This window comes from Mandrillus leucophaeus, unplaced genomic scaffold, assembly GCF_000951045.1.
Source record: "Mandrillus leucophaeus isolate KB7577 unplaced genomic scaffold, Mleu.le_1.0 Scaffold216, whole genome shotgun sequence".
Classification (NCBI taxonomy): Eukaryota; Metazoa; Chordata; class Mammalia; order Primates; family Cercopithecidae; genus Mandrillus; species Mandrillus leucophaeus.
Genome location: NW_012102210.1, coordinates 1,466,445 through 1,482,758, shown reverse-complemented (window position 1 = coordinate 1,482,758; position 16,314 = coordinate 1,466,445). Strand labels below are relative to the sequence as shown.

At 60.9% G+C, this 16,314-nt stretch overlaps 1 protein-coding gene across 4 annotated transcripts in view; it reads left to right on the top strand.

The window, feature by feature from the left end:
* The first annotated feature begins 637 nt into the window (after positions 1-637).
* The window catches only part of LOC105540157 (cytochrome P450 26B1), a 20,559-nt gene continuing 4,882 nt past the window's right edge, over positions 638-16,314 (top strand). The window contains exons 1-6 of one of the 4 annotated variants that reach the window (XM_011980667.1): positions 657-863; positions 4,286-4,510; positions 13,038-13,313; positions 13,540-13,695; positions 15,135-15,419; positions 15,815-16,298. In XM_011980667.1, coding sequence (XP_011836057.1) covers positions 660-863; positions 4,286-4,510; positions 13,038-13,313; positions 13,540-13,695; positions 15,135-15,419; positions 15,815-16,207 — 1,539 coding nt within the window. In that variant the 5' untranslated portion in view covers positions 657-659 and the 3' untranslated portion in view covers positions 16,208-16,298. Of the gene's footprint in view, positions 864-4,285; positions 4,511-13,037; positions 13,314-13,539; positions 13,696-15,134; positions 15,420-15,814; positions 16,299-16,314 lie in introns of those variants that run through there. The other 3 variants (XM_011980668.1, XM_011980669.1, XM_011980670.1) reach the window with 3 other exon arrangements.

The window sequence follows — 16,314 nt, the reverse complement described above, 5'->3', positions numbered from 1 at the left end:
GAGCGCGCCGCCCAGGGCAGCCCAGGGACATTTGGGCTCCGGCCTCTCCACTCGCCTCAGCCAGGGAGCTTTCTCCCTCGCCCCCAAAGTTTCTGGGTTCGTTGGAATTTTTGGATTCAGGATTTTTTTTAAATTCTTTTTTTACCTAGGAATTTTGGGGCCATACTGCAATACTTTTGACAAATCGACTGCACTTCCTCTCCGCTAGCTCTCTGCCCCCTTCTTTTTTTCCGAGCAGGGAAAGGGGCTTACGAGAGAGAGGCTCCCTCTGGACAAAGTTTTCCAAAGTTTTCCGAGTGTGATGGTAGCGGGGAGAGCAAACCCACCAGCTTGACTCACGGCTTCATCTCACCACCCCTTGAGCAGCCCCTAAGCCCGCTATAAAGGAACAAACAAACAAACAAACAAACAAAGTTACACCCCAGTCGCCTCGTGTCTCCTCTCTTCTTTTAGGCAATTTTTTTTCCTCCCTCTCTCCGCTCCCCTCGCAGCCTCCATTCCCCTTCCCTCGGCCCTTTCCTCCTCATTCTCTGTTTCGGCTGGAGGTGCCAGGACCCCCGGCCGCAGCCTCCCCTCCCCCGCCGCTCCGGTCCCCTCCCGTCTGGCCCTCCCCTCCCCCGCCGCGGCCGGCACAGCCAATCCCCCGAGCGGCCGCCAACATGCTCTTTGAGGGCTTGGAGCTGGTGTCGGCGCTGGCCACCCTCGCCGCGTGCCTGGTGTCCGTGACGCTGCTGCTGGCCGTGTCGCAGCAGCTGTGGCAGCTGCGCTGGGCCGCCACTCGCGACAAGAGCTGCAAGCTGCCCATCCCCAAGGGATCCATGGGCTTCCCGCTCATCGGAGAGACCGGCCACTGGCTGCTGCAGGTAAGGGCGCGCTCGCTCCGCTGCTCTCCGGGGTCCGCTAGCTGAGAGCGTTGGGCTGATGGAGCGGCGGGCCGGCCAGGGGGCGCCGGGAGCCTGAAGGCACTGGTCCCCGCCCCGCCCCTTCCCTCCTCTCTGCCGCAGCAGCCCAGGCTTCCCCAGCCCGCCGGCAGCGCGGTTCCGGGACCACTGGCGCTCGCTGAGCAGGTTCAGGGGGCTAGTAAGAGGGGTTCCTGGACCTGAGGGGGCTCCCAGATGGACTTGCCTGGGTCGCGGCTGGCCTGGCATGGGGTCCTGGAGCGCCCTGGGGGCGCCCAGCGCGGCGCGATCCCGAGGGAGCTTCAGGTCCTGAGCCGCTTTCGCCGCCCCTCGGTGCTCGAAGCCCCAGTCGCCCTCGGCTTTCTGGGGTTGGCTGTGTCGCTGGGAGCCGAAAATTGAGTCGGAAGAGGAGGGGGCTGGCGGCAACTTGAACTGCCGATTTAAAACTGTGTTCCGGCGGCGCCGTCGGCAGCGCCAGGTACAGTTGCCCTGGTCCGCGGTCCGCGCTGGTGTGTCTGTTTTGTGGTGGAAGAGGAAGAAGGTAACCCAAAGAAAAATGAGAAGCCTGAGAAGCCAGGGCTCTAGGCTTTCGGGGAAAAGGGTCTATTTACTTATTGGGTGGGGACAGTTTGGCAGGAGAGGGAAACTTGGGAGAGGTGAGTGTGGGATCCATAGAGAGAGTGCGTGTGTGCTTGTTGGATGCCGCACAACCCCACTCTGCTGGTGATAATGGGGGTGGGGCGCGTCAGGGACCAGACCCAGGTAGGTAATGGGGAGATTAACCTAGAGTTAACCTCATCAAGTGGTAGACAATCGCTTTTGCAATGTGATACACACCAGTTTTCTTCTTGGGGTATGGGAGCGCCTCTGCAGTAACTGCGGGAGGTGTATTTGTGCATACTCGCGTTTGTTCTGTTAGCGGAAGCAGGGATGTCCTGAAACTGACAATCCCCGCACCAGAGAGGTGAAGCGAAAGGTGAGCGCTGGGACTTGTGGGTTTAGAGGTGCGAAAGCTTGGCTTGAAATTAACAGACGCGTGCAATCCGCGCGCTCGCGCGCGCGCGCACACGCGCACTCACCCTGCCCCGGGCGGAGTGACAGCGGAGCGGGGGCGGGGAGGGGGCTCGAAGTTCCTCTGCCCTGTGGTCTTTCCACGTCCCGGATTTGGCCCATCTCTTTTTGTGGTTGTTAGTGCAATGAGGTGGGGGTCCCTTCAACCAATGGAAGTATCCCCCCCCACCCCCGCAAAGAAATCCCCAGAGCCTTTCCCTCTCCACCACACTTAAAGGGTCAACTGCAGCGGTGCTCTAGGCTCTGGGCCGCGAATTTAGGAAACAAAATAACTTGGGCAACGGCTCCCGCCTTTTAGAGACTGTCTGCTGAATCCACGGTCTGTCACCAGCCACCCCCACTTCGTTTCCTTACCTCTCTCTGCCCCGCTCAGGTTCCCATGACCTTTTCTCCGAATCCCACAAGAGTCCCTGGGGGTCTGCGTCCAACCTGCACAGAAGTTAGGGAGGAGGAAACCTACGCCTCCCCATCCCTCCAACCCGGGGCCCTAGATCTGGCGTGGGGGAGGGAAATAGGGGGTACGTGTACAGAGCGCCTAAGGGGTTAATAAGAGCCCTCTGAATCCCAGCGTTATTTTTTCGGAGTCATTTATCAGATTTTACGGGGGGACCTCCAAGGGCTCTCCGTTTCCACCGAGCGCCATCTAAACAGAGCCCAGGGCTAAAAATACAACATTTTTGTATAAATTGGACTCGCGGCCCGAGCGGCCGCCCCTATGAAAGTCCTCTTTGTGAAGACCGTGGAAACGGCAGACAAATAACTCTTTATTAATGCCACAAAAAACGCACTTTAATTATAGTTAGGCAGATCAGAGGCAGGGGGTGGGGGCGAGGCGGCGGCGACCTCGGAAAATTCACAACCCAACTTTTGTGTTGAAAGAAAAGAAAAACAGAGGAAAAGAAGGAGAGGAAAGACGGAGAGTGAGACGGAGCGAGGGAGACGGGTATAGCAGACGGAGGGAGGGAACCCCTCGCCTCACCACCCGCTCTGTCGCACCCCACCTCCGCCTAGATTTTTCTTAAAGGGGTAGACGCCGTGTAGAAGGGCTGCACGGTGGGGGGAACTCTCCCCGTCCTCCAGCCTGGAAGGGGGACAGCGTTCTCGCGGCCCAACCCCCCTCCTGGCTGCGCCGGCGCTCCCGGCTCGTTCCCCGTCGCGCGCCGGGGCCGGAGGCGCATGTGGAAAAGTGATTAGGGCTCCGGGTTCTGCAGAGTCACTTTTCGGCTGTACTGGGGTGTGTGCACATTTAGCTGGAGAATAGTTTTCTGTGGAAAAAAGAAAAGTGAGGAGAGGGACCAACCCGGGATAGGGAGACTGAGTTGTCCCCTCGGGGTTGCAGGACCAGGTAGATCTGGAGCCCGAGTCTGTACGCCGGTGGACTGGCAGGCGGGGCGGCTAGACAGGTGGCGCCCCTCCCCTTTTCGCCAGGTGCTGCCCCGGCAGGAGAAGGGTTAACGTGGGGTGGGGTAACTAGTGCCGACGTCAAAGGTGAGCGGGACGCCCCTGCTCCCGCCCCTCTGAGGTCTCCACGGTTTCCGGTACCCGCGCCGGGCCGGCTCCGCCAGCCGTTTCGAGAGCCCGGCAGGGCCCCGGCCCCGCCATCCTCGGCTCGCGCCGCCACAGCCGGGGATCTGGTTACCTGCGCGGGTCGCCCTGCCCGGTCCCGCCCCGCCCCGCGCTCGGGTTCCAAACTCCAGGGCGGCAACCAAAGTCGGTCTCCGTTATTTCCAGGTCAAAATGCATTAGGAAAATCGCGGCTCTCGGCCCGTGACCCCGCCCTGCAGAGTCCTCCGAGGGCCGCCGGGTCCCTGCGCGGGCCACACCGGACAGCGGAGGAAACTCCAACCCCCATCTGTAGTTGCTGCCTTCGGGCACCGACCGCTTACCGCTATAAATAATCTTTGGCCTGCGGCCACCCCGCGGGGTCTCGCCAGCCCGTGGCCCGGAGCCTGGAAATATTTATTCCGAGAGGCTCCCGAGCGCGAGGGAAGGAGGGGGGTTGGAGGCGGAGACTCCCGCTTTGGGTCCAGCTGTCCGGGATACCTCTTTCCTCTCGAAAGTCATTACTAAAAAACAGCCTCCTGGGGGTGCCCCTGGGCCTCCACCTCCTTGCATTATTTATTATCCTCTAGGCCCTACTTCCCAGTTCTTGTGCACGCTATGAAAAATAAAACCTGCGTGCTTGTCTATGTGAGTGTGTGTTTGGTGGGGAGAGGGGGCAGGTGACTGTGCCCCGCGTTGGGGTCCGCCACCCCTCCCTCGCGGGCCTTCTGCAGAAGTGCACCCTGAGAGAGACCCCGGTGTGGCTCCCGCAGGGTTCTGGCTTCCAGTCGTCGCGGAGGGAGAAGTATGGCAACGTGTTCAAGACGCACTTGTTGGGGCGGCCGCTGATACGCGTGACCGGCGCGGAGAACGTGCGCAAGATCCTCATGGGCGAGCACCACCTCGTGAGCACCGAGTGGCCTCGCAGCACGCGCATGTTGCTGGGCCCCAACACGGTGTCCAATTCCATTGGCGACATCCACCGCAACAAGCGCAAGGTAAGAACTCTGTCCTCTTTCTTCCGTGCACTCCCTCCCCTCACCTCGGGGCAAGGAGTTCCTGGAGCCTGGGGAATGTTCCCCTACCGAATCTGTGCCCCCCTTTGCACACCATGCTTGAAGACACCGCAGTTCCCCGCCGACAAGGCCTCGAGTCCGGATCCAGGGCCTGCTCCGGCCTCCCTCCTCTTGGTCCCTTATCATGCTGGCCGACTGCCGTGGGCACCACCAACGGTGGCTTGGAAGAGCTTGAGCATGCGGGATCTGGGGTGTCCAAAGCTTGTCCTTGCCTTGCTCCACCGAGCTGGAAAAGGAAGGAGGCGGGACAGTTGGCCGGCGTTCGCCTTTTCGCCACGTTTCCCAGGGAATTCCGAAGACTGGAGAGCGATCATTCTAAAATCAAAGCTGCCCTTCCCACCACAGGCTGCCTGAAGGGAGGCGCGGGCAGGCGGCTGCTCGTGGAGGTTGGGGACAGCTTGTGGGCTGCGGTGGCTGGGCCTGGTCAGAGAAAGGTGCGGCGAGCCTTGGGCCGCGGAGCGCACGGGCCTGGGCCATGGGGGCAGGGCGGGCGGGGGGAGAGCAGGCGAGGCACGAGCGGGGATCAAAGCACACCCACCCCCCCGAAAGAGGAAGGGAAAGTGGGTGTTTATCCCTTGGATTTCCCGAGCGACTGGAGGAGGCGCGGAGGAGGCGCGCACGGGGCAGGCCTCCGCCCCTCCCGGCTGCGCTCAGCTACCAGCGCGGGCAGCACGTGCTGTTTGAACTGCAGTAACCCGAAAGCCGAGCCGGCGGGCGGGCCCGAAGCCGCCAGGAGGGGGGCCGCGCGACCTCCCCGACTCCATTTTTTTCCATTGGGTCAGAGGACTCACCCAGGTTTGAAAGCTAAGGAAAGGGAGAGGTAGCTTCCCGTCCGGGAGCGGTGGCAGACCCGGGAGGTGGGGAGGCGGACTCCCTCCGTCAGGGGCCGCATAGGCTGTGGTCTTGGCGAAGACGGGGAGCGCTCTACTTGCAGACGCATCCTGTAGCACTTGACGTTCTCTGAACAGCCTGTGAAGGGTAATTCTTAACTGCAGACAAAAGAAGGAGCGGTCAAACCGAGGAGACTGGGCTGCATCCCTGCCCCCACCCCGTTCCCTTATACAGCATGTATTTCAGGAACTGGAAACGGGCTCCCAAAGTCCTTTCTTCCATCTGCCCCACTCCTAGCTGGAAGCAGTTGCCACAGCCTGGGGGCGGCGGGAGAGGGGTTCTGGGGAGTGGCTGGGAGGGGCTGGAGGCTTCGGAATGAAGCCTCGGCTTTTCCAAGGTGTTGGGCAGTTATTTTTCCCTCAGCCTTTGCGACTCCACCACAGGCCCATTCCAAAGAGCGAGGAGAGCGGAGACTCAGCTCCAAAGGAGATGGCTGCTTCCTGAGCTCTGCTTTACAGAGGCTTTGGTCAGAGGGGTATTATTGTGCCGTTTTCACGGAAGGGGCCACTGAAGCGTAGAGCGGTAGAACGAGAATTGAACCAGGTCAGGAGACAAAGAAAATTTCGGGGAGAGCCTGCACCACCGGACTGCAGCGTCCACGGGAATAGTCTCTGGGCCCGGGAGAAGAGTCCTCCTCTGTCCGGCCTGCCTGGGGCTGCTGGAAGCTGGGGTGGACAGTGAGGAAGGAGGTGTGGCCAGGACCAGAGTGTGGGGTGCAGAGGGCTTTGGGGTGAGGGCGTTGTCTTGGGGTTCCACCCACCCTGGGCCTGACTTGGCCTCGGGCCTCCAGGTGTTGGCTGGGAAGGGCTTGCCTGGAAAGCCCCAAGGTTTTTTGGCCTACATTGTCCATTTAGAGGGGAGGGAGAAGGAAGGGAGGGCGCAGAAGACCAGGAATATGGGGGAAGGGAGGAGGAGGGCTGGGACTGGGGTCAGGGCAGAAACTGAGAGCCTTGGCTGAGGTGTAATGGTTCCCTATTCAGAACAGCCAGTCCTTTAGCTCCCTGGGGGTGGGTGGGGAGTCACCAGAAGCTGGTTCATCCTGCCAGGGGCCTGAGAGCCAAATGCAGGGCCCCCTCTTTGTGTGTAGCAGTTTTATGCTTGCCATGTGAGGCATGTTGGCAGGGAGGGTCGAATGAGAAATGGGTAGTCAGCCAGATGAAAGGATTCTTCCCCCTAAATCTCCCTAACTGATGATTTAAGTTTACTAAACTCCACGGAAGTCCTGGGGCTGGGTAGGTAGAATCTAGCTGGAAGCCAGGAGGACGCTCAGGGCCACTGTTTCTAAATATACATGTTGGTCCTGGAGAGAACTGCTCATCTGCTGAACCCAAGGCCTGGTGGACTGAGTGTGGCCAAGGTAGGGGCTGCTGTGTGCCACACACACCTCTTTATCTGGTCCATGCTGCAGTTAGGGGCCTGGCTGCAGTGTGGGCTGCTGGGCCAGGACTGGCCTGGTTAGGAGGTAGGAGCGGGAAGTGGGGCCCAGGTGTGCTGGGGCCCGGCTGGTGGGGAACTGGAGCGTCACTGTTTCCATTGGGGCTGGTGGCCCACCCTGCCTCTGGGAGGTCTGACCAGATGTGTTGGAGGGGGCTTCTCACTGCCATCACTGCGCTCCAGGTGTTTGCCCTGGCTGCCCTGGTGGTCTTGGGCCAGCAGGGGTGGGGTTGCCAGGGAAAAAGTCCAGAAAGTCTTGCCCAGTCTAACAGAATCATCTCTGGAAGCCAGGCCTGTGTCCTTGCAGCCAGGGCCTCAGACTCCCTCCCTCCTCCTGGGTTACCCTTCCCCTGCCCAGGGCCTGGGGTGTATCTGATGGATAGGGGAGGGACCCCATCCCTCTTCATGTGTAGAGAGGCTGGAGTATTGCCATAGAAGGGCAGATGGAGTCTGGTTAGGAAGGTGGGGGTGAGACAGTTGTCCAAAACATGGAGAAGGAGCTAGGGAATCGTTCTAGAAGCTTCCTATGCCCAGTCCTACCCACCAGGATTGGGCCTCTCCTCTTCTTCTTTGGAGATAGGACTGGACCTCTACGCACCAAGAGGCCAGCAGCTTCAGGACACCCCAGACAGTGGCCTGGAGATACCCTCAGGGAACTTGGAGAGTATTTCAGGGGAGGGACTTAGCCTTGGAGCCTCTGAACTGGGAAGACCTCAGGAGTGGTAGTCTTGCCCCTTCTACCCAGATCCCTGCCTACAGGGCCTTCTGGGCCTGAAGCCTAGGTGGGGGATTAGGCTTTGGAAGTAGAAGTCAAGAAACCCTGCCTGTCCATCCACCATCCCTGACTTTGGCCCCATCTTGGAAACCTTGTGCTCCTGGGGTCTGTGTTGGAATGGAGAGGCCAGGAGGTGCCTCAGCAGGAGGATGGTGCCAGGAGGACCCATGGTTATGGGGTCCCAGGGAAGGCTAGCCCACACCTGGCTCTAGGAGGCCTTTGGACCAAGGCACAACCTCTGGCCACACAGTCATGTCCACCAGGCTCAGCTCAGGGCAGAAGGTTCAACCTGTGTTGGATGGAAGGCCAGTGGCACAGCCAGGCAGCTCTGCTGCTGGGAGCTCTGCCCCAGCCCCTTGGCATAGGCACAACGCCTTTGTTCTGTCAACACAAGTCCTTCGCCCAAAAGTTACTGTAGCACCAGTGGGTGGGCACAGGGGCTGCTGAGGGGGCGGGTAGCAGCAGCGGATCTATCTGAAGGTCAGTGGGGGAGGGAGCCCACAGTCAGCTGCCAGGACGCCTGGGAGTGGGAAACTCCCTCTGCATGCCCTTGTGCCAGGCAGCAGGTGGGTGGGCGGCCTGGATGCAGGGGCCAGCCCTTCCCTCTGTCCCTTCTTTCTGTGTCCTTCTCCCAAGGCAGGGAGGGGTCCAAGGTTGTGGTACTGATGTGTTTGCTCACTCTCCCAGCCTTGGAAGATGAAGGTGGCCTTGGCGGGGAGTGGGAAGGTTTGGTGGGGTCTGCCCTGGCCCTGGGCCCCCCAGGCTGGCTGCTGTATCTGTCCTGGGTTCCCTAAGCCTAAAAGGAAGCAACTGCGGGGCCCTGAGACATGCCAGGATCACACCAAAGTGGCAGGGACAGCTGGCCTCACCCTGAGAGTGGACTTCACTGTAGAGGACAGTCCCCCTTCAGGACCCTTGGATAAATTCAGAGCCCACCAGGGCTGGCAGAGGAGTCTGGAGTGGTGGGAGGCAGGGAGTTCAGGGCCTCTGGTGGGTGTGGCCAGCCACACTCTGGACTGTGACCTTGGGAGGCCCCTCCCCATCCACAGCTTTCTAAGGTGGGGTTGGTGGCGGTTGGAAGCGGGAGAGGTAAGAGCGGCCGGGCAAATCTCAGATTCTGTGGCTTGGCAGGTGTCTGCCAAGTGCTGCTCGCCCCTCCCCACCTTGCCCCCCTTGTGCTGTAGGTATGTGTGGAAGAGTTAGGGCAGTGGGGAGCACGTTTCCAGGTGAGATGATCACAGCTGGAGTCAAATCAGGGGCAGGCGCTCTGCTCTAACCGCTGGAGCCTGTTGGGGGTCTGGGCCAGCCTCCCTGTAACCAGAGGGGCTGAGTGTGCCCAGCCCCACAGACCCGGATTGGACATTTCCAGTTCTGGGTGAAGCTGCCTGGCATTTCCACTGGGCCAGGGTGAAGCTGAGGCAGCCAGGCAGCTGGGAAGATGACGTCCTCTCTTACCCCCCTTGCCTGAATATAAAGTACACACCTTGGCGTCACCCCTGTGCGGACGGCTGCCTCAGCGCCTGCCTGCCCTCTGTTATTCTTTCCACTCCGCAGGCTGAGGCTCCGGTGGCTTGGCCGGGTGGCCTGCCCAGGCCCCCACCCCTCCTGGGCAGCCGCTTCCATTCCTCCCAGTCTGAGTCACTGGCCTGGGCAGTGGGTCCCCGCTCCGGCTCTACCCGCTCCTGCTGCCCATCCATTTGTCCATCTGTCCACACCTGCCAGCAGAGAAGGGGGAGGCTATCTGGCTGAGCAAGCGCGGCCCGTAGGGCCATGGGGGTTCACAAAGTGACTCCCCTCCCAGGGCACAGGGTGAGAGGCAGGAGGGGTGAGGAGGCCTGCTTGGGGAGAATGCATTTGTAGAAACAATGATAGGGAATCTGAGCCTTCACGAGCCCCTGCTGGTGCCCCTAGACCCTTGTGCGATCAGCTCCCACTCCGGAGGGAGGGAGAGAACCAAGGGGTGGACTCCTGAGCCTATTGTGTCCTTGGGGGCTTGGCAGGGGAGTTGCCCAAAGCCATCCCTCAAGGCGACTGCCCTCCTCCCTCCTGCCCAAGCCTCTGAGGCTGCAGCAGGTAAACCTGGATGGGCGCTCCTGGTCTCCTGTGACAGTACCCTTGCTCTCTCCCGGCACCAACCCTGGTGGGGAGTCCATACCTGCCACTCCCTCTGCAGGGCTTGGCCTGGGCCTGGGCTGGCTCCCAGTGACCTTTGTCCGGCATTCTTGGCTGACTTTTGGGAATTCCGAGGGAAGCCCCAGAAGGAAACAAAGCAGCCGTGGCTCCTGCTATGCCTGTGGTCAGGGAAGTAGCTCCGGGCCGGGAACCCTTCGTTTCTTCACAGGGAGCCGCTCCCGGGCACCTTCCCAGTATGCCCGAGCCCTGACCCCAGCAGGCGGTGGCCTCAGACCCAGCGCGCCCTGACGCAGCCCTGACCGCCCTCTGCCCCAGCCTGCGCCTCTGCCTCCACCCGTCCTTTGTGGCGGGTGGTGGTTTCAGAGCTGCCCTGGCTTCGGGAAGTGCCTGCGTTGTTACACCTGGGCACAGACCCAGGGATGAGGCCCTGGAGGCTTCCTAGGGCTTGGGAGGCCCCTATGCCTGTGGAGCAGCTGGGCCAGAGGCCGGGGCATGGACCTGGTGACCTCTGAGCCCAGCCCCTCGGGGCCAGTGTGCCCTCCACCCACCTTTGCTGGGCTTCTCATTTGGGGGATTTCTCCACCTCACGGTGAGCTCTGAGGAGCGTCATGGACAGCCTGGCGGAAAGGCCCTCAGAACGGCCAGTCAGGCCTCTCGTGAACCCAGCGGAGAAACAGCTCCAGGAGGGGCAGCGGCCTGCTGGCTGTCACTCAGCCAGTCAGACACTGAACGAGACAGTGTCCTGGTCCTGCCTTCACTTTCCTTTTAGAAGCCCCAACCCCAGGGGCCTGCAGGTGCCGGGAGGCAGTGGTTTTTCTGACTGATTCTAGCTCCTGGCCTTGCCCATAGACCCCTTCCCCGCAGGGGTCAGGTGTGGACCCCTGCCCTTGGAGTCCTTCGGTCAGTCCCTGGGCCCTTCTGTCTTCCTAGACTATCCCTGCCTGCCCTCCAGGGCCCCCAAGGCCTGGGAAGGAGCAGTTCAACCGGCCATCGCTAGAGGGCGCAGGAAACGGAGCCCACGGGGCAAGGCAGGGCTTGTCTGTGGGTGAGGTGTGGGCCCTCCGTGCTCCCCCTTTTTAAACCCTGGGATGGCCCCTCCTGGGCCACTGTAGCCCACATGGGGTGTGTGCGTGGGGGCTGGAAGGCGCTCCCCAAGGGATTCGAGCATTGACAAGTTCTGGGCCGCTTTGAAGGGATAGCATCTACTTAGGGGCAGGTGGGGGCTGCTGTTCAGGTGCTCAGTGGATTGACGGGAGGCCACCTGGCTCCACTTCACTGTCTACAGATGAGGAAACTGAGGCTTGGGGGAGCGGGTAGCCACTTGGCCATGATCACACTGTAAGTTGCTGGATGATGCACAGCTACAACTCAGCCCCTTTCCTGTCACCCCACCGCATCTTAGAGCCCGCCGGTTTCTACTTCGACTGGGCCTGGTGGACGTGGCCTCCGGGGCACGGGGTGAGAGGCAGGAGGACCAGGTCTCCCATGTGCTGGGGGCCCTGGCCAGCTCCCACCTTGCACCCTCCATGACAGAACACCTAGTCCGTCCTGGGCTGGCTGGCCGGCTCTGGGCCAAGTATGACCTCTTGGGCCCTCCCTGTCCTACCTCTGGCCTCCCTGTCCTGCCATGGAGGCCTGGTAGCCGCAGAGTGATTTTCCTGTCCCCGTCTTGTTTCCTGATGCACTTTTCCCTCCTGTGTGCTGCTGTCTGCCCACCCTGTGGCTCTCTGCTGTCTGTAAGGGGCCCTTCACTGGCCAGTGCTGGGCTTTAGGAGAAGTGCCCCTTCTCATTCCCCCAAGACCCTTCATTTGCCCAAGGGCTGAACCTGGAATCCTAAGGACATGAGGGTTGGGGGTTGAAGCAAACAAGCATTGCCTTTATCCATTACTCTCTGAAGGCAGGCAGCAGTTAGAGTCCCCTGGAAATTCCCTCGGACCCCCAACACTGGGCAAGGTGTGAATGACCCATCTGGACTTGGGCTGATCTAGGCGACCTCCTTTCATCCTTCTACCTCTCTGCTGTTCCTCTGTAGCAGAAGCGGCCCCAAACAGTGCAGGCCTCTCTGCCCCTCGCCGGCCTCCTGCCCTCCCTCCCTCCCTCCCTCCACCGGGAATTTCGGAATGAAAGTACTATTGTGAACGCCTGGCTGGGCCACTGAAGGGCCAGCACTGTTATTTCTGCAAACCAGCCCTCCCATTAGCCATGCAGGGCCCAGGCCAGGAAAATGTTACCTTTCCTCCCCGAGCTGACTGCAGGGGAAATTCTCACATTTACAGTTTGTGTGGTGGTTGTGTTTGGGGGGCAGTTGGGGAGGGCGGCGCGTGTGTGTGGTTTGCAAGGGGTGGGGTGGGGGGCTCCCTCTTCCGCACTGTCCCTCCCCTCCCAGCCTTTGCTTGGTGCTGGTAGCGGGGGTGCTCCCCCTTCTCACCTGAACTCTGGTGGGATGGAGGTTGCTGCTTATGAGCGAGACCCACAGGCTATCGGTAAATAAACTAACGTGCTCCCGTCTCCTCCACACATGAAAACATGTGCAGGGGAGTCCTGGGTGAGGAGGGCAGCAAGGGGGGCTGCGCAGGCAGCCAGGAGGACGGAAGACGGGGAGGTGGGAACAGGACTCACTGCCTCCTTACAGGGGCCCTGGAAGATGCAGGGAAGTCACAGGGCTTCTGGTTGTCCTTATGATCTTTGGGGGTGGAAAGCCATTGTCCCCATTCCCCCGCTGCTTTTGGACCTGGCCACACTGAAGACCTTTTCATGGCACAGCTGTTAATAAACTTACTAGAATCTGCACCCAGTAGGTGTTTTCCAGCAAGTGATGACAATTTTGGTTCCCAGGAAGTCCTGCTTGAGGTCTAGTCTCAGGCTCTCTTGCTGTCCCCCATGGAGTAGCTATCCCCTGATGGCCTTCCCCTACTTTCCTGTACAGTCCAACGACTGTGCTCCACTTCTCCTGGGCACTTCCATCCTGTGTCCCGGGATTCCAAAATGGGCTTCTGCAATGGAAGGGTGGTTCCCCGCTCAGCTGCCACTTGTGCCCCACGCAAGCCACATCCCTCGAAGACTTGCTGACAGCTGGCCTGCCCAGCTCCCAAAGCTTTGTGATTGTGTGGAAGCTGAAGTTCTCTTTGGCCACATTCATCCTTCAGGCAGAGTGAGGGGCTGACCAGGGGCGGGCCGTGCCAATCAGCTCACCCACCTGCCTCTCTGCCTTCCAGGTCTTCTCCAAGATCTTCAGCCACGAGGCCCTGGAGAGTTACCTGCCCAAGATCCAGCTGGTGATCCAGGACACACTGCGTGCCTGGAGCAGCCACCCCGAGGCCATCAACGTGTACCAGGAGGCGCAGAAGCTGACCTTCCGCATGGCCATCCGGGTGCTGCTGGGCTTCAGCATCCCCGAGGAGGACCTTGGGCACCTATTTGAGGTCTACCAGCAGTTTGTGGAGAATGTCTTCTCCCTGCCTGTTGACCTGCCCTTCAGTGGCTATCGGCGGGTGAGCACCCAGGGCCTGGGAGAAGATTAGCAGGAGCATCCATGAGCCCCCTCTCTGGGGATGGGTGGCTGACCTGACCCCTGAGTGGGCACCTAGGCACAGGGCACATGGACAAAGGGGAGAGGTGTCAGCGTGGGGTAGGAGGAGGCTGGAGTCATCCCTGGTGGTCCCAAGGCTCGGATGGGAGCCTGCCCTTCTATATGAGTGACAGCCCTTCCCCCTGCAGGGCATTCAGGCTCGGCAGATCCTGCAGAAGGGGCTGGAGAAGGCCATCCGGGAGAAGCTGCAGTGCACACAGGGCAAGGACTACTCGGACGCCCTGGACCTCCTCATTGAGAGCAGCAAGGAGCACGGGAAGGAGATGACCATGCAGGAGCTGAAGGTGGGGTGGGCATGCGCCCCTCGCTGGCAGCACCAGCACCCAGGCTCCATTCTGAGCTTTCCTTGGGTGGAAATGTGCCTTGCCCTTTCTAGCCCCTGTAGTCTGGCCCCACACACGCTTTCTGAGCAGTGGCTGGAGACCGCGAAACCGGAAGCGAAGTCTATGTCCCCGCCCCTGCTCTGCAGGATGCCATGGGTGCCTTCCCTTCTCTCCCCATGGCCTACAGGGAGCTCAGGCCTGGGAATGATCTCGGTTCATTTCCTAGTCCCAATATCCTTGGGAGGCCATCTAGGGAAATGCAGGCCCACAAGGGGAAACCACTTGCTTATCGTCAGCCTCAGCCCTTGGGGAACAGCAGCGGAGATTTGGATGCGAGGTCTCCTCCCCCACCCCCAGCCTTTTCAGGTTGCTGGCACTTTGCATGCCCTCCCAGCCCCCTGGCCCCTGGTGATCCCGGCTGTGCTCCGCGCAGGGCCTGCTTGCCCTGCTTTGGACAGATGTTTCACCAGAGGAGGGCTCACTCCCCACCTGGGCTCTGCAGGCCCACTCCGCTGCCGGGTCCCCACGGACACTCACTGCAGCCTCCCCTGCCCACTATCTTTGCCTCCCCGTATTCTAGCTCCAGCTTCTTTCCTGGGGAGCTAGGAAGAGCCAGAGTGGCTTTTCCACTATAACAAGCTTTGTGATTTACGGGTGTCGCCATGGCCAGTAATGGACCCAGGTCCCTTCATTCCCCTCTCTGGGCCCAGAGTTCACATTTGTAAAATGCAGGGCTTGCTATGAGATGGCCTGCTGGGGCCTTTCTATGGGGAACCCATGGCCCTGGTGTCCTGCTCCCCAGAGAGCCCTGGCAGGGTCTTTAGGTCCTCAGGAGGTCACCTCCCCTCAGCCTCATCCCAGGTCTCCAAGGGAGTGGCCCCAGGCTGTGGCCCCAGGCTGCCTCTCAGACCCCATTGGCTCCCCTGACTACCCACCAAATGTCCTCCTCCTGCGATGGAGGAAGGGGCTGGCGCTGCTAGTGGGAAGGCCCGGGTTTGGACCACATCCCCCACACACGCACACGCACACCCACTGCGCAGGGCCTTGCTCCTTGGGATTTGTTCTTTTTCTCCTGTGAGCCCATTGCATATCAGGCCTGTGGGGCTGGCCCAGGAACCCAGCAGTGAGTGAGAAGTGGCCCCGCTCCAAAGGACTGGAGGCTTCTGCCCTGGGTCACAGCAGTTGTGTCTTCTGCCCAGCCAGGGACTGGCTGTGACCCCCGTGTCCATCGTGACACTAGTGCTCTGGCAACATGAGACTCAGAGGAAGCAGAATTCACTGCAGGAACCAGGCAGGGCCCAGCACAGATGACCTGGGCACACGGGCCGCTGGCCGAATGGGGTAGCCCCTGCCTGGCTGAACCAATACCTCCAACAACGCCTCTCCTCTGTGCCCTGCAGGACGGGACCCTGGAGCTGATCTTCGCGGCCTATGCCACCACGGCCAGCGCCAGCACCTCACTCATCATGCAGCTGCTGAAGCACCCCACCGTGCTGGAGAAGCTGCGGGAGGAGCTGCGGGCTCATGGCATCCTGCACAGCGGTGGCTGCCCCTGCGAGGGCACACTGCGCCTGGACACGCTCAGCGGGCTGCGCTACCTGGACTGCGTCATCAAGGAAGTCATGCGCCTGTTCACACCCATTTCCGGTGGCTACCGCACTGTGCTGCAGACCTTCGAGCTGGATGTGAGAGAGGCTGGGCCTGTGGAGCCGGGGGTGATGGGGGAGCGGGGGCACCGGGATGGGGCAAGGCGGGAGACCAGCCTCCATTTCAGGGACATCAGGCCTGATGGGGAAACAGTGCTTACTTTCAGTCTCATGAGAGAAGTGCGCCCCAAATGCATCAGATGAAGCCAAGTTGGGTGTTAGATGTGAAGTCGCATGTGCACATCTACAGATAAGGGCTTGGACTAACATGCTGAGTGGGGCTGGCTGGCCAGGCCTGGGGGGCCACAGTGGGGTGTCTCTAGGAAGAGACAGGTCTTGAACATCTGGGGCTGAGCAGGCAGGGGGCAGTCCTAGGCCCTTCGTGGGTTATTCCGACTCTAACCACCCGCTCCTCGGCCCCCATCTTGCTCCAGGGTTTCCAGATCCCCAAAGGCTGGAGTGTCATGTACAGCATCCGGGACACCCACGACACAGCGCCTGTGTTCAAAGACGTGAATGTGTTCGACCCCGATCGCTTCAGCCAGGCGCGGAGCGAGGACAAGGACGGCCGCTTCCATTACCTCCCATTCGGTGGCGGTGTCCGGACCTGCCTGGGCAAGCACCTGGCTAAGCTGTTCCTGAAGGTGCTAGCGGTGGAGCTGGCCAGCACCAGCCGCTTTGAGCTGGCCACGCGGACCTTCCCCCGCATCACCTTGGTCCCCGTCCTGCACCCCGTGGACGGCCTCAGCGTCAAGTTCTTTGGCCTGGACTCCAACCAGAACAAGATCCTGCCAGAGACAGAGGCCATGCTGAGCGCCACAGTCTAACCCAAGGCCCACCTGCCTCAGCCCAGCCCAGGCAGCGGGGTGGCGGTGGTGGGAGGTAGAAACCTGTGTGTGGGTGGGGGCCGAAACGGGGAGGGCAAGCGGCCCCC